Source organism: Pelobates fuscus, chromosome 4 (genome assembly GCF_036172605.1).
Source record: "Pelobates fuscus isolate aPelFus1 chromosome 4, aPelFus1.pri, whole genome shotgun sequence".
Lineage (NCBI taxonomy): Eukaryota > Metazoa > Chordata > Amphibia > Anura > Pelobatidae > Pelobates > Pelobates fuscus.
Window position 1 is genome coordinate 10902696 of NC_086320.1, and position 24235 is coordinate 10926930.

The 24235-nt window shown below is 45.1% G+C and overlaps 1 protein-coding gene across 1 annotated transcript in view; it reads right to left on the reverse strand.

Annotated features, from left to right (window-relative positions):
• Positions 1–17369, reverse strand: part of LOC134608286 (fucolectin-6-like) — a 38539-nt gene extending 21170 nt beyond the window's left edge. The window contains exon 1 of the mRNA XM_063450983.1: positions 17300–17369. Within this exon, the coding sequence (XP_063307053.1) occupies positions 17300–17343 (44 nt within the window). The 5' untranslated portion in view covers positions 17344–17369. The remainder of the gene's footprint in view (positions 1–17299) is intronic.
• Positions 17370–24235: the final 6866 nt, after the last annotated feature.

Consider the following 24235-nt stretch of genomic DNA (forward strand, 5'->3'; position numbering starts at 1 on the left):
GCCCATGCACATCCCTAAGAAAGCCATGACTTGTGTCTTGGTACGGGGAGTGGGCAAGTTAGCAACAGCCTCAATCTTAGCGGGCTCGAGCCGTTGCTTACCACATCCTACACGGTGGCCCAAATACTTCACCTCCGCCATACCAATGTAACACTTGTCGGGCTTCAAAGTTAAGCCGGCTCCCCTAATCCTATCCAGGACGGTCCCTATATGTTCTAAGTGAGCCTCCCAGGAGTCCCTGTAGATCGCAATGTCATCCAAGTACGCACATGCGTAATCCTGGAGACCATCTAGGGGGTGATCCACCATCCATTGGAAGGTGGCGGGGGCGTTCTTCATCCCGAATGGCATAATTATGCCAATTTGGGTATGCCAATTTGGGTATGGTCTCCTCGGCTAAGGGAATCTGCCAATAGCCTTTGCAATGGTCTAATGTGGTCAGATAGCGTCCCCTAGCTATACAATTCAACAATTCGTCCACCCGGGGCATCGGTTAGGCGTCAGTGACTGTTATGTCGTTGAGTCGCCTGTAATCCACACATAAACGGGTTTTGCCGTCCCATTTTGGCACCAGGACTACAGGTGAAGCCCAAGGACTCTCGGAGTGCTCAATGACCCCTAGACGGAGCATCTCGGCCATCTCCACATTCCTTTCCAGACTGCCTCGGGAATGCGGTATGAGGGCTGTCTCAAGGTGGCCTGTCCCGGGGTGTCTACCTTCTGGGTCGCTAAAGGCGTACTTCCTCTCTACCTTTGTACTCTTTGAGCGTCCATTTCACATCCTCATTTCTGCAGCTAGCTATAGTGTAGGTGGTATCACACTCTTGCCCAATGACTTCATATGGCCCCTGCCAGACTGCCTGTAGTTTATACTGTCGGACTGGTTTGAACACCAGAACTTTTTGTCTGACCTGAAAACTACAGTGCCTGGCCTTCCGGTCGTACCATACCCGCTGGCACTGCTGGGCCGCCTGGAGGTGACCGCGCACCACCTAAGCAAATGCCTCCATGCGTTCCATCAGCTCCAACACATATGGTACAATCTGGGTCCCTGCAGTCTCTATCTCTCCCTCCCAGTGTTTCACGAAAAAGATCTAGGGGTCCGCTCACTCGCCTCCCGTATAACAGCTCAAAAGGCGAGTAACCGATAGATTCCTGCGGCACTTCCCTATAAGCAAGGAGAAGGTGATGCAGGAATCGCTCCAAGTCTCTGCAAGCGGCTGTGAACATCTTCAGCATTTGCTTAAGGGTTCCGTTAAACCACACACAAAGACTGTTAGTCTGGGGGTGATACGGGGAGCTCATTAGGGGCTTTATCCCGCAGACCTTTCATAACTGGTGGGTCAAGTCAGCAGTGAACTGGGTACCCTGGTCAGAAAGAATCTCCCTGGGCAATCCGACTCGGGAGAATATTTTGACCAGGGCATCAGCCACTGTCTCGGATCGAATGTTGGGTACAGCCACGGCCTCTGGATAGCAGGTGGCATAGTCTACTACGGTAAGGATATAACTAGGCTAAAGGTCCTATCAGGTTCACTGCCACCCAACTGAAAGGTTCCTGAATGATAGGCAAAGGGACCATTTTAGCCTTCAGGTGGTCCCTACTTTTGCCTACTTGTTACTGCCTCGCAAGTTTGGCAGTACCGCCGGCCATCATTGGATACCCCAGGCCAAAAAAGTTCTGGGTTACCTGGTATGATGTCCGTTGGATTCCCAAATGCCCCGCTAAGGGCACGTCATGCCCTATCTTCAACTACTCCAGACGGTATTTCTTGGGAACTACCAGCTTATGTTTTTTAATCGGCCCTGGAGTGTTAACTCTGGAGTCAGTAACCAGATACAACCGGCTACCCTTCCATACAAACTGTTCCCCTCCTAACCCCCCTGATCTGTCATAGCTTTCTCCCTATACTTCTGTATATACCTTCCACCCAAAGTCTTCTGTTCTACAGTCACAGTCGGGGTAGGGGTGCTTACCTGGGTCTCCGCAGAATGTGGGTGGCTCTCCATAGCACAGCTTTGGGCTCAGGTGGTCACAGCTTGTACTTCCTTGTTGGGAGCAGATGCAAAGGCTGAAGTCAAGGGCCACAAGTCGTTTCCCAACAAGACTTCAGCGGGCAAGTCTTTCATGACACCAACATTCACAGTGTCTGCTCCGGCGCCCCAATCCATGTGTACCTGGGCAGTAGGGAGCCTATAAATTGCTCCTCCGGCCACTCTTACTGCCACCGATTTCCCTGGACATTCGTGGTTGTTGATAAGGTGATGTTATACCAGGGTGATGGTAGCCCTGGTGTCTCTGAGGCCCCTGGTGGTCTTCCCATTAACCAAGACCAGCTGGCGATGATGCTGCCTGTTGTCTATGTTGGCCGCCTGTATTGGGTCGGCCTCGTTTAATACCCCCAGCGGTTCTTCTCAGCTCAGCTCTCTAGCTTCCCAGGGCTGAGCAACGGGATAGTCAATACAGTGGGCAGCCGCCTGGGGTGTGGGGATCCCTGGCTGGGTCCAGTTGGGTCTGGGGGGTGCAGGGGACAATCATTCTGGAGGTGTCCCACTTGTTTGCACATGTAGCAGCGGGGTATGGTTGTCTGTGGATGTCTATACCCTCCTGGAGTGGGTTGTGGAGGGGGACGATAACTCTCACTGTTGTCGGTACTGGGTTGTCGATTCAGAGAGGGTGAACCCTGTGGTAAGATCTCTCCAGCTTGCGAGCATCTGTATACTCGTTGGCTAGCTTGGCTGTTTCTGAGAGAGTAAGGGGTCTATGGTCTCTCACCCAGAACTTAATGTCAAGCTGTAGTAAATTGAAAAACTGCTCCAGTAACATTAATTGTAGTAACTCTTCCAATGTCGTGGCCTGACAGACATTAATTCAGTGGGTGGCTGCTCGGTGCAGCCGTCAAGCCCACTCAGTATATTAGTCTGTATCTGTTTTTCTCGAGTCTCTGAATTTCCAGCGGTACGCTTCTAGGGTTACCGCATATCCGGCCAAAAGGGCTTCTTTCACCTGCTCATAGTTCTGCACCTCGTGGTCTGGAATGGCCCTAAAGGCATCCGCCGCCTTGCCAGACAATTTTCCAGCCAATATAGTGACCCAATCCTCCTCCGCTACTTTGTGGAGTGCACACTGCCACTCGAAGTCGGCTAGGTAGCCATCAATCTCACCCGTGGATTAATCACGCTTTGATGGCACTGAAGGTTACTTTTCTTGGCTCTTGTGTGAAGCTTGAACTGTTCAGGGAAGACGTTGCAGTTCATTGCGCCTCCAGTAGGCGTGCTTGTAATTCACATTGTTCCCTGGCGTTTGTGTTCACATCGGCAATAATCCGTAAGAGAGAGGGAATTGTCCCGAACAGCGCCAACCTTTCCGAATCTCCCTCATCTGTTCGCTTTCGTCTGCACGAACGGCGGGGTTCGCCACAACCAAGTTCTTTCTGCCCAGCTCCATTAGCCCAAAATAGTTCCAGGGAAGTAGTGGCAAGAGCCGGTCTCCGTTCGGGAAGTTTTGTACGAAAACCACATAAGTTATACGAAAAAGGATTAGTGTAGAATGCTTCCCTTGTTCGGTAGTATGTATCTCCTGAACGCCGTTCATGTAGATGTTGAGGAACTTGAACGGGCAGTAGGTCCATGGCAACCGGAGTTCGCAGGAGTACCTTGCCGAAATTAGTTCCAGGCACGCGACGACCAAGTTCCGCTGCCTGCATTCGGGAGACAAGATGGCCGCCACCCATTGTCCCGACGACGTGCATTCGCTTACACGAAATGGTGGCCACCCAGTGGAGCATTCTATTAATTAGTTCCATTGCGGTTTTCGTACAAGATACTCAACTTCCCATGTTCTAATGGGTTTCTGGGGTGGTCCTTGTTTGTCTACTGAAACAAATAAACTAAAGAAAACAAACATCAATCTATGTCTGCGAAAGGAGCCGAAAGTGATGAGGCTATTCCTTCACACTACACTTCTAGTAGTTTTTATATTAGTTCTTTTACCCAGGACTGGTGAAACCTGACCCAGTTGAGCATTATTTAGTATTTTACTCTTCCTCTCCATCCACCCATCAGGGATTTGTTCTCACCTACATGTTATACATATTCAGCTCATAACATATGTACTGCCACCCTACTTTGCGTGGCATGTAAGTGGAGGTAGAATGTTCCTCAGTTCAAGAATATGCCGTAGAACATTTGTATGCAATATGGAAGAACTATTTGATGAACGCCTATTTCTATAATAAAATCTCTTTATCTTATTTGATCTACTATGTTGAATCAATAAAATTACATCATACCTGTGACAGACCGCCGACAATCGCTGCTTCCTAGTACTTGCGAGCACCATAAGCACTGCACTGGAACACCATAACCACCATAAACCCCACAAACCGACGCAACTTGGTTGGGGTCTCGCTGTCCTCCACCCACCCTGGACCCAAGGCCAGGATCCAGCTTCCAAGTCTACCCAGGTCTCCTAGTTCAGAGAGCGAAGCAGGCTGCTCTTATAAGAGCAAGTGTTGTGATCCAAGGGATACTTGTGATACAAGTGATTATAGCAATCCCCATAGTGTGAATATAGCTCTCCAATCCCCCAAACATGAGCCTAGACTTCATGAAGGGTAAAACGAATGTCCGTTTAATGGTAGCCACAACTGGCCTTTTATGACAGTCCCCTTTTATGACCGCTGGTGAGACAAAGGATCCAAGATGGCCGACCGCCACGTGGTCGGTAGTCGAACAACGGCCACCCAGGAGAGCCTTTAAGTACCGATTGCAACAATGTTGCAATCGGTTAATGAGCGCCACACATCCCTCAATGGGTGGTCTAACAGGGGGGCCCGCATTCGTTTCACGAACAGCCCGTAGAGCCGCTGTTCGTGAAACGAACTACATGAATGCTAGTGGCTTACAGCTGCTAGCATACGAATTCTATGGGTAACACAATACACATTCAAGTTATACATACATCACAGCAATACATAAAGACAACCTTTGGCCACATAAAGTTCAGTATCCTAGAAGTGGCTAGGTTTGCCACAAACACACTTTTTCCCAAACACCCCAAAAGTATCCTAAAAATACATAAAACCCCCACATGTAACATCCCCTGATAGCCCTGATCTGGGTGACCAACATATCCAAAAATTAACCAGATCAGTTCAGGGGGTTCAGGAATTTCCTGGAAGTCCTAATTTTGACCATCCGCCCGCATGGTCCCATGCCGAAAACAGTTCCAGAGAATCAGGGCTTGCAGTAGTTTAAAAACAAACAAACTACCAAACATAGTCAATTTTCTTACCCTGGAGCTTGATCCCCTTGTTAGTGAGAACGTTTCCACTGAACAAAGCTTTTCTAAGTGTTGTGGAACCGAACGCAGGTGATGCTGGAAGTCCAGCGGTGTTCGGGAGTTTCTGTGTCTATTTTCAGTTCCATGAGATTTATGCCCAAACACCGCTGCTTCCATTAATGCGAACAATATGGCCACCACCTCGTGGTCGTCCATAGGAGTTGCGGCCACCCAGACGAACACTTAGAACACTGTGGTGGAAATTGCTACAAAGTAGCAATTAGGCTTAACAAGCTCCAGGGTGGTCTCCAGTTCGTGCGACTGTTCGGTTCCCAAACCAAATGTAAAATCCCACGAACCAAGTCTATTCACATATTTTTTAAAGGGCCCATAGTTTTTCCCCACTCTACAAAGCATGTTATTCATGCCCGGGGTAGGGTACACACATATAGTTACCTGGTTCCCCTGCACCGTGTCACTACCGGCTGCGTGTCGCTTACGGCAGGAATCATTTTGCATAATTTGCAGTTACTGTTCGCATACTTTTCATACGGTGTCACGTTTGGCACATTCATTTCGTTAGTTTAACACATTCATTCACTTAATTGTGGATTAGACCAGCACTGGCCGAATTTCAGTTAATCACCACATATTTTGATAATAGCTCAGCCTAGCTTGACACTGGCAAATCAGTTACAGTTATTTTGTCGCCACCTAGTGGCTTTGGTTGCAATTGCTTAATTCGGTGATAACTGTGCTAGCATGTCATTCTGCGAATTGTTGCAGGGGTATAGGAATACAGATCTTTAATACGTTGTTTTGTGTGTGTTTTAGAATCACTTATAAAGTTGGTTTTATGCATATAATGTTATACCTCGGTCCTTACTGGTTCACTTAAATACACTGTCACTCCCAAACTGTCTTCTGCTTTAAAAGTCACTGGGAGACCAACACCCCGCCACAAAGTCAGGTGGTCACGAATACCCTCTCGCCAACGCATAGATAGAGCCTCTCAAGCCGCTTGGCAACTAGCAGTGTCTCACCTGTCATCAACCTAGTAAATTGTTTCGCCACTAGTTAGCCAGCCAGAAAAAAACGACCAGTTTTCTGATTTATGCTTGTTATTTCTTTTAGTATGTGTCATGCTCTTGATCAGGTCAGGTAGGACACAATTGCCAGAGTTAACTAAAATAAGGTTTCAGAGTAAGACAAAAACACCTTGTAAATAAGAGTAAGCAGCAATGTCCAGATAGGGGCTATGCAGGTTTGTATAATCCAAGTAGGCAGGATAAAGCAGAATTGAAAGTAATCCAGGATGGTATGAAGTAGGGTTGGTAAGGAGCAGGGTGGGAAGTAAAACAGGTTGGCAGGATAAAGCAGAGTTGCAGGCAATCCAAGTTGGTATGAAGCAGGGTTTGTAGCAAATCAGGTTGGAAGCAATGAATGTAAGCCAAAGGTTGTTTCAGGAGCCAGGATCGGAAGTCTTTTCAGTATGAACATCAACTTCAATGTCAAGGCAAAGTGGTGAGTTGGGTGTTACCTTTTGTAGGAACCCAAACTAGTCCAGGCAGGTGAGCATGATAAGGTGAGTGGTCAAACTAGAGGCAAGGGAGGCCACTAGGGATAAAACAAAATCAATGTAGAAACTTTTTTTTTTTTTTTAAAGGAACAGGATATACATAACAAAAGTATTGCTTGTAAGGACAGTATCCTGACAGTATGTCTCAGATCCCTGAAAAAGCAGACGATTTTTCCCTCTCCAGTACTGTCAGGTCCATTTCACCTACTCGTAAAGGCGATAACAGTAGCCCTGCATCTATCAGGTCATGGACCATTCCCCGCATCACGGCGGAACTTCACAGATGCAATATCCCTTTCCCAGCTACGGCCAGGAAAGCGGAACTTGTTAGGCTCATGCAGACAAATACTGACCACACAGGGGCAGGAGCAGGAGAAGGAACGAGTGGTTCAGGCAACTCGGATCTCCACACTATGGTGGCCTCACTCGTAGCCTTTATGGGAAAGATTAACGATAGGCTGGATAGAATTGAGGCTCGTAGCCTTCCCCTAGCATCACCCTCAGCTGCTGAACTTCTTGGTTCTCCACAGTTACAAGCTGGTAATAACATACCCTCAGGATCAGGAACCCATGTCATCAACCCGGCCCATATGGTACTTGCGAATCTCAAGAAAGATATCCTGGAAGGCAAAGACGTTAATCTCGTCTCACTACTGATTGCCTCTCAGGATATAGTGGAGAATCGCACGTATGCATAAGGGGATATCTCCGTTGTGTTGAAGTCTAGGGACCCTACACCGAGTAAGAAATAGTTTAGCCCGGATTTTGTTATTGACTTTGGGATTTATAGGGATGTCATATGCTCTGTACACTCTCATAGGAGAGGGGAGCTGGACCTCTACTTGCATAAGCTAGTAAACTTAGGTAATAAATACGGTGGTAGGTATTTTTATGATTACCACCGGTCTTTTTCAGCGAAGGCGTCTGCCATTCTGGCTCAGTTCAATATCAAAACTGATTGGAGCCAGATGGACACTGAGCTGTTTTGCAGGCACTTCGCTGGACTGAGGACACCAGCTTGTGCAATCTGTGTATCCACCGCGCATGCCATGGATTACTGTCTGATCTTACCTGATACCTCTCCTTCTATGGCTTTCCCACGAGCCAGAGCCAGGTCTGACAAATCAGTAAAGGATAAGCTTGGTCGTTCTATTCAATATTTAGGGAAATCACAGGGTGCAATAAATTCAATGAAGGTACCTGCAGCTATAGTGCCTGCCGCTTGTTGCATGTATGTTCTAACTGCTTTAGGGCACATGGAAGTCCATGTGCCCAAATAAAATGCATTCTAAACCTTATCTGACCTTGGTGAATGTTGTCTCTCTGGCTGGCTATTTAGCTTCTTACCCTTCCAAACACTTGGTTGATTTCTTCATTAAGGGCTTCACACATGGTTTCCATACCGATCTTATTCACATTCCAGCAAACATTGTGGAATGCAATAACCTCCAATCAGCTTTGGCACATACTGATATGGATGATACACTGTTGCAACAGGAACTGGGGGAAGGGTTTTTATTAGGACCGTCCAAGCAGCCTCCGTTCTCCAACTGGAGGACTGACCCAAAAGGTTTGGTCACTGGGAAGTCCTCAGCTAAACAGAGATTGATCATAGATCTCTCCGCACCTCACTCATTAGGAATCCCTAGCCTTAACTCCTTAATTCCATCGGAGGAGTTTTCACTGCAGTATGCCACAATAGATAATGCTATTGACGCCATTATTACAGCAGGGGTTGGAGCCTGGCTCAGTAAAACAGATATTATTAACACCTTCAATGTACTACCCATTCAACTATCTCTATGGCATCTGCACGGTTTTAAGTGGAAAGGGCTGCTGTACTATTTCTTCACAAGAGTCACCTTCGGTTCGAAAAGCAGCCCTAAAATGTCCGATACGGTCGCTGAGACCTTGTGTTGGCTTATATTGAACACGTACAGGTGCCATACAGTTTTCCACTATCTGGATGATTTTCTGTTTATTGAAAACTATTCCTCTCCCCCTAGTGATTTGACCAAAGCCATTCAGTTATTTCATTCCTTAGGTATACCAGTATCTCCCAAAAAGACAGAAGGTCCTGACACCTTGATAAATGTCCTGGGTATCCACCTTGATGCTGTGGTCATGAAATCCAGTCTTAATATAATATATTTAATTAATATCCTACAGTATCAACCAATAAATACAAGTGGGTTCCTGCAACCGCAAGGAGTTACAATCTCTGTTGGGGTCCCTTCATTTTGCCATAAGGATTATCCCGCAAGGTAGAGTCTTTATCGCTGGATTCCTGAGCCTACTTCCCGAATTTGCCAATGATTATAGTCGTATCCCCCTCAATCCTCAGGCTACTGCTGACCTACTCATGTTACACTGGAATGGGAGGAGCATGTTTCTAACACAGTTGTCGATACATTCCCCCGTCATCTGGACAGATGCAGCAGCTACCATTGGTTTTGTGGCCATATTTGGTGACAGATGGCTCTTGGGCAGTTGGCCAGAAGAGGTGCAGGATATTCAAGGGTTCTCCCGCAACTCGGCCTTATTCGAGGTAAATGCCATCATTGATGCAGCTGTAGCATGATGCCATTTATGGGCTGGTTGCTCAGTACGATGTCTTTCCGACAACCTAGCTACTTGCCATATCAGAAGCAAAGAGCGTTCATACACGCTGAATATTATGAGGTTCATTAGGAGACTGACTTGGTTAGCTGCCTGAAATAATTTTTATCTGGTTTGTTGTCATGTTCCTCGTATTTTCAATACAGCAGCTGACCAATTGTCCCGCGTTAAATTTCAGGCGTTCAGGAGAACTCTACCCACTGCCTCATGGGTAGCTACAGCCGCCCCTCTGTTCCCGGAACTAGTCATGGATTAAAGGTGTTACTGGATCATAGTCTAGTCTTCACTAGCATGGCCCTTTGAACAAACACTCACTGATCCTACAATAGGGCTTTCTCATTATATAAGAAATTCCTGTTAGAGCATGAACTGGATAAGATGTTTGACATTACGTCTTTGGTAGCTACTTTTTGCCACCTCAGGTTAAAATTATCCCACAATACCATCAAGCTATACTTAACCGGCATTCAGCATCATATTTATTATTTATTTATTCCCAGACACCCCAAGTTTTCTTTCTTCTTATCCAATTAAGACCATACTTAAACACATACATAAAGCCAGCGGTCCTACCCCACATCAAAGGTTACCCATTCATAAACAATTATTTAAAGATATGTTAGATTTGCTAGACAGAGCCCCTTTTGAACACATCACTAATTCAGTTATTAAAATGGCAATATACCAAGCTTATTATGGGTTCCTTAGACCATGAGAATTCCCTACCTCCCCCCCCACACACACACATCATCCCTACCTCCCCACACACACACAGCACCCATACTCCCCTCCAACACACACATCATCCATACTCCCCCACACACACATACACAGCACCCCTACCCCCCCACACACAGCACCTCTACTCCCCCACACACACATACACATCACCCCATACCCCCCCCCCACACACAGCAACCCTACCCCCACAGCACAGCATCCACACCCCTACCACCACCCAGCACCTCTACCCCCACACAGCATAGCACTCCTACCCCAACACACACACAGCACCCCTACCCCCAAAGCACAGCACCCCTACCCACAGCAAAGCACCCCTACCTTCCCACACAGCACAGCACCCCACACACACACACACACAGAGCACCCCTCACACAGACACACAGCACCCCTCAGACACACAGCACCCCTCACACACACACATACACTGCACCCCTCAATGCAGTATGTGTGCATGTATTCAGCAGTCTGTGTGCGAGTATTCAGCAGTCTGTGTGTGCGTGTATTTAGCAGTCTGTGTGTGTGTGTGCGTGTGTATGTATTCAGCAGTCTGTGTGTGTTTTTTATTCAGCAGTCTGTGTGTGTGTGTATTCAGCAGTCTGTGTATGTGTGTGTTCAGCAGTCTGTCTGTGTGTATGTATTCAGCTGTCTGTGTGTGTATTCAGCTGTTTGTGTGTATGTATTCAGCAGTCTGTGTGTATGTATTCAGCAGTCTGTGTGTGTGTGTGTGTATTCAGCAGTCTCTGTGTGTATGTATTCAGCAGTCTGTGTGGATTTATTCAGCAGTCTGTGTGTGTGTGTATTCAGCAGTCTGTGTGTATGTGTATTCAGCAGACTGTGTGTGTGCGTATATTCAGCAGTCTGTGTGTATTCCATTTGTTGAAGATACTAATAAATATAAGCTTAATTTTATCTATTTATATCATTATTTAAAATTTGTATCATTGAACTCTCTGCTGTGTTCTTCTTTTAAAACAAAAGTTGTTAATTAGTTCGGACAACTGTACAAATTGTTTTTTCTAAACTTAAACCTCAGTATTCCGGTTTAATTGCCGGGTTGGCACTTTGAGGAAAAAAAAGTTGTCATGTATTGCGGTTTTGGCACTCGGGCTCAAAAAGGTTCGCCATCACTGGGATAGGGGCTGTTTCTACTGCATCCAGTCGGGACATACCAGTCCATGTTATCAAATCATTAGGTCGATGGAAGTCATCTGCTTTCTCAGTATACATACCTCAAGGCTGAACTTGATGGACGCAAGTCTCTTTTCAGCTATGTAGCTATGTAACTATGTAACCTGTTCAAGAAATACGGAGGGCTTTTGAGAAAATGTAATCTTGAGGTATATCCCTTTGCATTATGTTCTGTGTATTAATAAATATTCTTTGGCATGATACTTCTGCTTTTTGCCCACTTTATTTACCAGCCTACCGCATACATCGGTTCAGGAACACATCAACCGACTTTTTCCTCTATACAGGTTACGTCACTACAATGGTTGCCACTATAAGTAAGGGTAACGATGTAGGTTGCTAGAAACGTAATCACTGAGGGCTTAGTAGGTTATTTTTGACAGTTGCAGGAGAGGAGTCATGGGAGGGGGGGGGATGAAAAATCTGCTAACAGTTTAAATGATACGCTTTCCTATAATAGTGAGTTTTCAATGATTTTTTCAAGGAGTGGAGGGTGAAAGTCTAATGGAGAAGGGAAAGAAATTCCACAAAAAAGGTGCAGCCCTGGAGAAGTCTTGAAGGCGAGCATCAGAGGTGGGAGTACGGACAGAGGGTAGGCGTAGGTCTATGGCAGAGCGCAGGGGCCTCGACCATAGACTGTCCGGAATCACGGAAGTCAAACACATATTTGCGTTCCACAGAGAGAGGAAGTCGCATCAGACCATGTGATCACCTAACAAACGGAACGTGCGTTCCATAGGGCAGAACGTGCGTTCCATCCAGGACACTTCCGGGCACACAGATGCCGAAATCAAGATGATATCCACCAACTGAAGAAGCCAGCTGATGGCGAAACGCGTTTTGGATTAAAGACCTTATTCATTTACAAGTATTTCTGATCATTGGATCAGTTGTTTTTTTTTAGAAATAAATGTATTCATTCTTTTACACCATTGATGTCCTCCTATTTATCCCTGCTGACCAATTTGGGAAGGAGAAAGAGGAGGGTTGTGGATCTCCCTTAAGGATCCAAGAGTGCTACACACTAGAGCCAGGTGACTGATTGGCTCTCTACTTGTGAGTTGGAAATTGCTACATCTATACTCACTTATTATTGTATTTACCATCTGCACTAGGATTCTGTCATATATTGTTTACAGGTTTCTGTAAAAGATTGTGCATTCATCTCCAATTATATTACTCAGGTACATTAGAGCTCCACTTATACTATATTTGTGTATTCCCAGTCTTATCCTGGTACCCAGGGGGACCCAGGACAATTCTCCAAACTCCAAACTCATCACATGGAGTTTGAAGCATTTTAAATCTACATCCGGCATTTTGTGTAAGGGCTATTTCACTGCTGGAAGGTGAATCTTGGTGAGTCTGGACCTTCTGGAGGGGGGTTAAAGCCCGGTGCCTCCTGTCTGGATGATCAGGCCCTGGGGAGTCAGCACAGCTAAACGGACAAGGGCACATGCATGAGTGTGGGAATGGTGCTAGTGATGGGCTATATGTGTATAGGGGAGTGGTTATGTGTTTGTAGTGCGGCAGGGATCATCTTACTTCAGTGCCTGTTTGGATTCTGGCCAGCAAACAACTTCCCTCCCACCCACCCTAATTTAGGTTTTTTGTTTCGTCACAGCTAGCGGGGAGCTTGTCCTTGCCAACAGGGTTGGGGAGCAGATGGAATGTCAGGAGATGGACAAGGTGGGTCTCAACCTCCCCTGCTCTGTAAGGTAAACTTTAAAGTTACCGAATAGGACGTGCCCACCGAGCTAAGAGCCGGCTGGTGGTTAGAGCATTTAAGATGATGGGAATTTGGTTTGGACGAGCGGGGAGGTGAGACACCAGTGGGTAAAGTTTTTGGTGCATAGGCACCTGGTTAAGTTTGTTGGCAAGGACGGTTATTTAAGTTGAAGGCTGTAGGGCAATAAGGGTTAATTTATATGTTAATTATGGTATGTATATATATTTATGTGTTTATTTATATTTGAATTAAAGGAAAAGAATAAAGTTTGGATGTGTCCTACAGTTGTAAGTTTTAATAAATGCTGTGGCCTGTTTCATCCAATATGCATTGTCTGTCGTTATTAGGGGGATAAGTGGGTAGTCTCTTTCTTTTAGTCGCACCACAACCCCGCTACGTACATGCATGTCATAGTTAATGTTTTTTAACTCCCCCTGATAATCAGGATAATTTTAACTGTTGTTACCCAGTGAGTTGGCCTCGCTCCCTCTCCATGGCTGACAAAATTTTTTATTCATTAAACAATGAACAGTGTTGAGATAAAACAAAAGCAAAACAATGTTCACAATTATTATTATTATTATTATTATTATTGCCATTTATATAGCGCTAACAGATTCCGTAGCGCTTTACAATATTTTGAGAGGGGTGATGTAACAATAAATAAGACAATTACAAGAAAACTTACAGGAACAATAGGTTGAAGAGGACCCTGCTCAAATGAGCTTACAGTCTATAGGAGGTGGGGTATTAGAAACATTAGTATAGGAAATATCAAGTAGGAGTGAAGCAGAGCTGGAGGAGAGAGCAAAGCACTATCCCATAGGAGAGAGCAAGAGACAGGTATGTAAGGGAGAGATTACTCTGGGAGGCCATACGCTTTCCTGAAGAGATGGGTTTTAAGGCCCTTCTTAAATGATTGAAGACTAGGGGAGAGTCTGATGGCAGTAGGCAAGTTATTCCAAAGGAGAGGAGCCGCCCGTGAGAGGTCCTGCAAGCGCGAGTTGGCCGTACGGGTGCGAGCAGCGGTCAGGAGGTGGTCGCGGGCAGAGCGGAGGGTACGAAGAGGGGCATACCTCTGGATCAGTGAAGAGATATAAGAGGGGCTGGAATTGCTCAGTGCTTTAAATGTATGGGTTAGCACTTTGAATTGACTCCTATAGGATACAGGGAGCCAATGTAAGGACTGGCAGAGGGGCGAGGTGTGAGAGGACCGACTGGATAGGAAAATCAGTCTAGCTGCAGCATTCATTACAGACTGTAGCGGGGCAGTACGGCTTTTGGGGAGACCAATCAGGAGAGGGTTACAGTAATCCATGCGGGAAATTACTAGAGCATGGACAAGCTCCTTGGTAGCATCATGCGTAAGAAAGGGGCGGATGCGGGCTATGTTTTTGAGTTGTAACCTACAGGACTTGGCAACAAACTGGATGTGAGACTCAAAGGTGAGACCAGAGTCAAGTATGACGCCAAGACAGCGCGCTTGTAGGGATGGACTTATGTGGATATCACTGACTTGAAGGGAGAGTGAGAGAGGAGGATCAGTATTAGGAGGAGGAAAGACAAGGATTTCAGTTTTAGAGAGGTTAAGTTTGAGAAAGCGTGACGACATCCAGTCAGAGATGGAAGAGTGGCAAGCAGTGACACGTTGCAGGACGGCCGGGGAGAGGTCCGGTGAGGAGAGGTATATCTGAGTGTCATCAGCGTACAGGTGGTAGTTGAATCCAAAAGAGGCAATAAGTTTTCCAAGAGAGGCAGTATAAAGAGAAAATAGAAGGGGACCAAGGACAGAGCCTTGGGGAACTCCAACCGAGACAGGGCGAGGGGAGGAGGTATCCTTGGAAAAGGAGACACTAAATGAGCGTTGGGAGAGATAGGAGGAAAACCAAGAGAGGACAGAGTCACAGAGACCAAGTGATTGAAGAGTTTGAAGGAGGAGAGCATGATCAACTGTGTCAAAGGCAGCAGAGAGGTCAAGGAGAATTAATATGGAGTAGTGACCTTTGGATTTAGCGGAGATTAGGTCATTAGTCACTTTGATAAGAGCGGTCTCAGTAGAGTGGAGAGGGCGGAAGCCAGACTGAAGAGGGTCAAGGAGAGAGTTGGAATTAAGGAAGTGAGACACACGGGTAAAGACAAGTCTTTCCAAAAGCTTTGATGAGTAAGGGAGCAGGGATATGGGACGATAGTTAGAGGGGGAGGACGGGTCAAGAGATGTTTTTTTCAGGATAGGTATTACAGTGGCATGTTTAAGGTCAGCAGGAACAGTGCCAGAAGAGAGAGAGCAGTTAAAAATGTGTGTTAGGATAGGCACAAGACAAGGGGAGAGAGATCTGATGAGGTGAGATGGGACAGGATCAAGTGGGCAAGTGGTGGGGCGAGAGGAACGGAGAAGTGCAGCCACCTCTTGTTCAGTAGCTGGGGAGAAAGTCTGAAGGGTAGGGAAAGCATGATTTATGTGTGGTTGAGAAAGAGAACGGCAAGGAGGGGAGAATTGTTTCCTTAGCTGTTCAATCTTGTCAGTAAAGTAATATGCAAAGCTATCAGCTGTAAGGTTAGTTTGGGGGGTGGCCACAGCAGGGCGGAGAAGGGAATTAAAAGTGTCAAAGAGACGTCTGGGATTGCGGGAGCATGAACTAATGAGAGAGGAAAAGTAGGACTGTTTGGCGAGGGCAAGGGCTGCGCTGTATGAAAGCAACATGAATCTATAATGAAGATAGTCTGCCTGTAAATTAAAACATTTACAGATGACTCAGTTATATTAGACACAAAATCAGTGAATAAACCTGAAAATGTATGTCACCGGTTTGGTAAAGCCGTGTTTTGGTTCAGCCTGTATTTATGGTGGCTGATGTGTTAATAGACAGAGGTCAACGGGGCAAATGACAACCAGGGTCCAACAACCTCTCTGACTATACCGATACCAGATACATATCAATCACTGACCTGGTTTTATCTACGTATCCATCTCTTTATCTCTCTGTATCCATGCATCCATCTCTTTATCTCTCTGTATCCATCCATCCATCTCTTTATCTCTCTCTGTATCCATCCATCCATCTCTTTATCGCTCTGTATCCACCATCCATCTCTTTTTCTCTCTCTGTATCCATCCATCTCCTTATCTCTCTGTATTCATCATCCATCTCTTTATCTCTCTCTGTATCCATCCATCCATCTCTTTATCTCTCTGTATCCATCCATCCATCCATCTCTTTATCTCTCTCTGTATCCATCCATCCATCTCTTTATCTCTCTGTATCCACCATCCATCTCTTTATCTCTCTCTGTATCCATCCATCATCCATCTCTTTATCTCTCTGTATCCATCCATCATCCATCTCTTTATCTCTCTGTATCCATCCACCCATCTCTTTATCTCTCTGTATCCATCCATCCATCCATTCATCCATCCATCTCTTTATCTCTCTATGTATCCATCATCTATCTCTTTATCTCTCTCTGTATCCATCATCCATCTCTTTATCTCTCACTGTATCCATCCATGCATCCATTCATCCATCCTTCCATCTCTTTATCTCTCTGTATCCATCATCTATCTCTTTATCTCTCCTTATCCATCCATCCACCCATTCATCCATCCTTCCATCTCTTTATCTCTCTGTATCCATCCATCCATCCATCCATCCATCTCTTTTTCTCTCTTTGTATCCATCCATCCATCTCTGTATCTCTCTCTGTAGCCATCCATCCATCTCTTTTTTTTCTGAGTATCTATCTATCCATCCATCCATCCATCCCTCTCTTTATCGCTCTGTATCCATCATCTATCTCTTTATCTCTCTGTATCTATCCATACATCCCTTTATCGCTCTCTTTACCCAGCCATCTCTTTATCTCTATGTATCCATCATCCATGTCTTTATCTTTCTCTGTATCCATCCATCCATTCATCGCTCTCTGTATCTATCCATCCATCTCTTTATCTCTCTCTGTATATATCCATCCATCTCTTTATCACTCTATATCCATCCATCTCTTGATCTCACATTATCCATCCATCGCTCCATCAATCTCTTTATCTCTTTTTGTTTCCATCCATCTCTTTATCTATTACTCTCTGTAGCATCTATCTATCTATCTATCTATCTATCTATCTATCATCAAACAGATTTGCCTGCAAAAGAGAACTTACCTCACTTTTCTTTTTCGGCAGTCACTGAACTGTTTACCAGACATATTTATATTTATACGATAGCAGACTGGCAAGTTACCCGGGCTTTGTTAAATATTTACTTTTTGGGCAGTGACTGATAACTTAAAGAACGTTATTTGTAAAGCTGGATTTCGTCATTTGTGTGTTCATCAGAATAAGCAGATCTACTGGGATTAGCGAGATGACAGATCCCTAGCTAGAAGTCTAGAGTCCAGGCCAAGTATTCTAGATATTAACTATTACATAGCTGAAAGGAGAAGTGTCTATGAAGTTCAGCCTTTCTTACATTGTTTCACTGATTTGCTGAAAGAAGACAAGAAACCCAGTCCAACTTTGCAACAAACTAGAAAAAAATTCCTACTTGACCCCAGAATGGCAGTGAGATATCTCCTTGGAAGAAGTTTTTGCAAATATTTATCCAATTGCTGTTTAAACATATGTATGGACTCTAATAAAACCACTTCTTCAGGCAGAGAATTCTGCATCCTTATAGTTCTTACTGTAAAAAACCTTTCTTTTGCCTTAGACAAAATCTCCTTTCTTCCAGTCTAAACGTATGACCTTGTGTCCCATGTAAAGTCTGGTTTATGAATAGATTTCCACACACTGGTTTGTATTGGCCCCGAATATATTTGTATAATGTATTTATGCCCTCTAAGGAGACTTTTTTCCAAACTAAAGAGATTTAAATTTGTTAACCTTTCTTCATAACCAAACTGTTCCATTCATTTTATTAATATTAATTTTGTAGCCGCCTTGGCGCTTTTTCTAGTGCCATAATATCCTTCTTTAGAACAGGTGCCTAAAATTGCACAGCATATTAAACGTGTTGTCTTAAAAGTAATTTATAAAGATGCAAAAATTATATTTTTATCCTGAGAATTTATGCCCCTATTTAAACATGACAAAACCTTACTCACCTTAGCAACTGCAGATTGACATTGCACTCTGTTGCCTAGTTTGCTATAAAAATTCCCATCACTTACCATTTTTTTTACCTTTAATGACAACTCTCTGTGCTGTAATTTTAAACCAATTTTCTACCCAAGAACAAGAATTTTCTAGACCAATTTCTTTTAGTTTGAACACTAAACTATTGTGAGTAACCGTATCAAATGCCTTGGCAAAATCCAAATAGATCACATCCACTGCAACACCCTGATCTAAACTTCTACTTACTAATTCGTAGATTGCAATTAGGTTAATTTGACATGACCTGTGATACATAAACCATGCTGATTATTGCTAATAATGTTAATAATGTTTTTCCCAATGAATTCCTGAATATTACCACTTAATAACCTTTCAAATACTTTCCCAGTCACAGAAATTAAGCTCACAAGTCTATAATTTCCAGGCAAAGATTTTGAACCCTTTTTAAATATAGGAACCACTGCCTTCCTCCAATCCTCCGGAACACTTCCTGAAAGAAAAGAATCTTGAAAGATTAAAAACCGAGGTTCACTGTTTCCACACTTAGCTCCTTGAGTACTGATAGATGAATACTGTCAGGCCCTGTAGCTTTGTTTATATTAACTTTCTTTAATTGCTGCAGCACATTGTCTTAAGTCATCCATTCACATTTTTTTCTGCAAGTTTTTTGCAGCAATCATTTGCATATCTTTTGACATAGGATCCTCCCTAATATATACCGAGGAGAAATAGATGAAAATTTATCCATACTTACCGTAATTTTCCTTTCCTGGTCATAGGCCATGGCAGCACAACAATGGTTAGCTCCTCCCTATCCCTAATTAGACAGGAACAGATTTAAATCAGGGGTATAAATACCCCCTCCCACCAATGAACCCTTAGTCTTTGTTAACAGCAATATCCCAGGGCGGGATCTAAGTGCTGCCATGGCCTATGACTAGGAAAGGAAAACTACGGTAAGTATGGATAAATTTTCATCTTTCCTGGCCATATCCATAGCAGCACAACAATGGGTAATACCCAAGCAATAACCCAGGGAGGGAAAAAAGAAAGAAAAACACAGACTCAAACATTCTTTTAAATGCTGGTGTATTAGAAAACATATGTGCAATAGAAAATAATCTCTATTGCACAGAAAAAGTAGAGTTAACTGCAGATAAGACTAATTTGCCAAAGGAGTCTGAGTGGCTGGCTTTAACGTCAATCTGGTAATGCTTAATAAACGTGTTCGGAGAAGACCAAGTGGCTGCTTTGCAAATCAGTTCAGGTGACAAATTAGCTGCTGCTGCCCAAGATGAGGAAAGGGACCTCGTGGAGTGGGCCTTGAGCCCATCAGGATTTTTCATCTTTGATGCCTGGTAAGCCTGAATGATGGCGGCAACAATCCATCTACTAATGGCCATCTTAGAAGCCTGAAGCCCACTTCTGGGACCGTTGGGGAAGACGAATAGTCTTTGAGAGATCCGCCAGGCTGAAGATCTTTGTAGATAGATAGACAGACATCGAACAAGATCTAACGGAGAAGGTAGAGGTTCAGCATCCTCAGTAGAAGACTCCGAATGAAGAGCCGGGAGTACTATTTCTTCGTTAATGTGAAAAGCTGACACCACTTTAGGACGAAATTCGGGAACAGTCCGTAAGATAACTCTGTCTTTATGAAAAACTGTAAATGGCTCTTTAGTTGATAAGGCATGGAGCTCAGACACTCGTCTACCAGAGGCTAAGGCCACCAATAGAACCGTCTTAATGGTGAGTAACTGAGGAGAGATGGATTCGAGAGGCTCAAATGGAGAATTGCTCAGAGCTTTCAGCACCAAGGGAAGATCCCATGGTGGGGCGAAGGGCTTGATAGGAGGCTTGATTTTTAAGACTGCAGCCATAAATCTGATCACGTCTGTGTTCAAGGCCCATCTTTGATCCGTAAGGGCCGAAAAAGCTGAAATATGTACCTTCAGGGAATTGTAGCTTAAACCCTTATCAAGACCGGATTGTAGAAATTCAAGAATCTCCTTGGTGGAGATAGACTGGATATTCCTGTGGTTGGATGCAGCCCAGGAGGAAAAAACGTCCCAGATTCTGTAGTAAGTGGAAGATGTAGAGCGCTTCCTTGCTTGTAGTAGAGTATCAATGACAGCATGAGAAAATCCCTTGCAGATCAATCTTTCCCTTTCAATTTCCATGCCATCAGCTTGAGGGAGGCAGGGTCTGGGTGGAGGACAGAACCCTGATGTAGAAGGGAAGGAATATTCGGAAGCTGCCAGGGGTCTGCACTGCAAAGGCTCAACAACAGAGGAAACCACGGTCTGCGAGGCCAAAAGGGGGCTATGAGGATGATGGATACCTTCTCCTGCCTCAATCGTCTCAGAAGGGGAAAGATGAGGGGTGTAGGAGGGAATGCGTAACCTAGGTGAAATTCCCACTCGATTGAAAGAGCATCCCTTCCTGAAGCTTGGGGATCGAAATTCTTTGAAAAGAAGTGCTTCACCTTCCTGTTCTTGTGTGTTGCCATTAGGTCGACTTGTGGCATGCCCCATACTTGAGAGATGTCTTCGAACACCTTGTTTGACAGACTCCATTCCCCCGGATCTAATTCCACTCTGCTCAGGTAATCTGCTATGGAATTCTGGACTCCCGGAAGATGAATCGCTGATAGGCCTGCTAGATGCTTCTGGGAGAAGGACATTAGTGGCCTCATAATGGACATCAGTTTTCGACTCCTTGTTCCCCCTTGATGGTTTAAGTAGGCAACTACAGTGGAATTGTCTGATCTGATCTTGATCCACTTGAAGCAAATGAGGGGCAGGACAACCTCTAGAGCTTTTAGAACTGCCAAAAGTTCTAATTGGTTGGAGGGAGTCTCTGTTGCTGGAAAGGTCCATTTCCCTTGGACAAACTGATGTTGGAGGTGAGCCCCCCATCCCCACTGGCTTGCGTCTGTGGTAATAACTGTCCATGTAACGTTCCCCAACGGAAACCCTTGGAACAGGGATTTCTTCTGTAACCACCAAATCAGAGATTGATGGACGTGAGGGGGAATCTTGATAGGCTGAAGTGGATTTCTCGTTCTGAATTGTAGGATGAAATTCTTCTGGAAAATCCTCATTCTCCATTGGGCCCATCTTGTCAGTCCGATGGTGGAGGACATTGTTCCTAACAGGCTCATGCATCTTTCTGCTGAGGTCACATTGGATGCCAACATGTCTTTGACCTTGTTCATCAACTTCGTACCTCTTTCTGGAGACAGTCGCACTGTGCCCGACAGTGTGTCGAATATGGCCCCCAAATATTTCATCTCCTGAGCTGGCTGTAATTGGCTCTTCTTCTCGTTTATCTTCCAACCATGATGGCGTAGGAAACGTAGACAAACCTGCCCATGGGTCTGAAGGGTAATTGAGTCTTCTGCCAGGATGAGGATGTCGTCTAAGTAATGGTAAATGGCTATGCCCATTTTCCTGAGCTCCGCAATTAAAACAACCAAGACCTTGGAGAATGTTCTTGGAGCCGTGCTGAGACCGAACGGCAGGGCTAGGAATTGAAAATGCCCTTGTTCCACCGCGAACCGAAGGAATTTCTGATGTTCTGGAGCAATGGGGATGTGGAAATAAGCGTCTGCCAAGTCTATAGAAATCATCCATTGGTGTGGAAAAACGACCTTTATGATGGATTGAATAGACTCCATCTTGAACTTTCGGATGAGGAGATGCTGACTTAGTCTGCTTAAGTCTAAGATAGGTCTCCAACCGCCTGAAGCTTTCCTGGTGAGAAACAGGTGAGAGTAAAACCCTTGACCTTGCTGTTGCTGGGGAACTGGAATGATGACATGTCCTTCTTGGAGTGTCGAAATGAAATCTTTTAAGGCCTGTCTTTTTTCTGCGTCTCCTGGCCACTTGGTCGTTTGAAAGGAGCTGGAGGGGGTCTGTAGAATTCCAAACGATATCCTCTTCTTATGATATCCAACACCCATTTGTCTGTGGTGGATAGTTCCCATGCATCTTGGAAGAGTAACAGACGTGCCCCCACACCTATAGACCGGGGGGGACCAGTCATAAAGATCTGGGGTTCTTGTTGAACGAGGCACCTCTAGACTTACCGCCTCTGGTAGAAGACTGTCCACCTCTCCAAGGCTGGGGTCTACCATGCTCCCTTCCTGGCTTGTAAGATCTGGCATCTCGAAAGGAGAAATAGTCTGGGTATCGTTTGGATCGAAAGGAACCTCTGGGTTTACGATCCTGCGGAAGAAAAGCTCTTTTGCCTTCGGCAGCTCTCTTAATACAGTCATCCAAGTTTTTCCCAAACAACATGTTGCCGTGGAAAGGTAAGGCACATAAACTAGATTTCGAAGAGGTATCTGCTATCCAGGACCTTAACCATAAAGCCCTTCTCGCTGAAAAGGAGAGGGCCATATTTCTGGCAAAGGCCTTAACCAGATCCACCGAAGCGTCAGAAGTAAAGTCTACTGCAAGCTTTATATCGTTTAGACTGTCCAGAAGACTTGATCTGCTCCTGCCTCTTTGGATGCCTGCTTCTAGATTCTCCATCCAGATCTTTAAAGCTCTGGAAACTGAAGTGAGAGCGACTGCTGGATGGAGGCCTGTGCCAGCAGCCACGTAAGCCTTGGTGAGGTTCAGATCCATTTTTCTGTCCATAGGGTCTCTAAATGAGCCAGCGTCATCAACCGGTAGAGTAGTGTGTTTGGCCAGTCTTACTACGGCTGCATCTACCTTAGGAGCCGAATCCCAACAGCTGGAGTCTTTCCTCTCAAATGGATAAAGACGAGCAACTCTGCCTTGAGATGTCAGTTTTCGACGAGTATTAGACCATTCGTCTTGAATCAGCTCCTTGATAGTCTCATGAGCTGAAAATGTGGCTCTCTTTTTCTTCAGATCAGCGAAAAATCTACTGGAAGTAGAAGGTTGCTCTGAGGATATTTCCTTGAGACACAAGGATTTGCGAACTCTGGAGATTAAATGGTCAACTTGAGCAGGCTCCATGAATTCTGGGGCATACGATTCTGAAGAAGAAGACGGCCCATCCCTGTAGGGGTCCATGGACTCATCTGAGGATTCCTCTTGAGAAAACCCGAAGGATTCAGCGAATCTGGGCCTCTTGTGGGACTTCCCAGCTTCTCTGATGCCCTGGGAGACCGCCTGCTTGATAAACTCCATCACATCCGGAGTAGGGGCAGTAGTAGAAGCACCAGCGGCTGTAGACAGGCATTCTGCGCAGAGACGTTTGCCTTCTAGTGGTTTACTGCCGCAGGCTTCGCATCTCTTCTTCATAGGCGACTTGCCTTTGGAAGTTCTGGATGCTTTAATTCCCGTAGAGCTGTCATAATAGGGAAATACAATTAAACCAGGCACTCTTTTGTTTGGTATCAATAAAGAGAGAAAAAAAAAAAAACTAAAATAATGACTTGTCCATCTTCCCTGATATAACATAGGAAAGAATTGATATATTTATACCCAAAAAAGTATAAAAATTCAATATGTGAAAAAAAAGGGGATGTGCCTTTAAAAAATAAAACCATACCTGAGTTACAGAAAACTGGAGGCTTGAAAATAAATGAACAAAACTGGAACAAAAGATGCTGCAAGAGCTCCCAGGTGTCCAGGCAACCTGAAACAGGTAAAGAAATTCAATATTGGCGCCTTTTTAAAGGCGGCGAATGATGTCACCGATGACGTCACCGCGAACCCGGAAGAATGCTCCGCGCATGCGCGCAAATACACCGCGCATGCGCGTAAGACCGTATGACGCGCCCCTGATCCGCGCATTCGCGGGAACATCTACAGACGCAGCCACCGGTCCGCGCATGGGCGGGAGAAGCATAACGCGGCCGTCGGACCGCGCATGCGCCCGCGCAGGCGCAGAGCACCAAGAGGACGCCGCCAGGATGGCGGCAAGCCGGTAAAAATTTAAAACTTTTTAAAGGGAAAGAAAGAGAGAAAAAAAATACAAAATCCTTATTTGAAGGAGAATGAA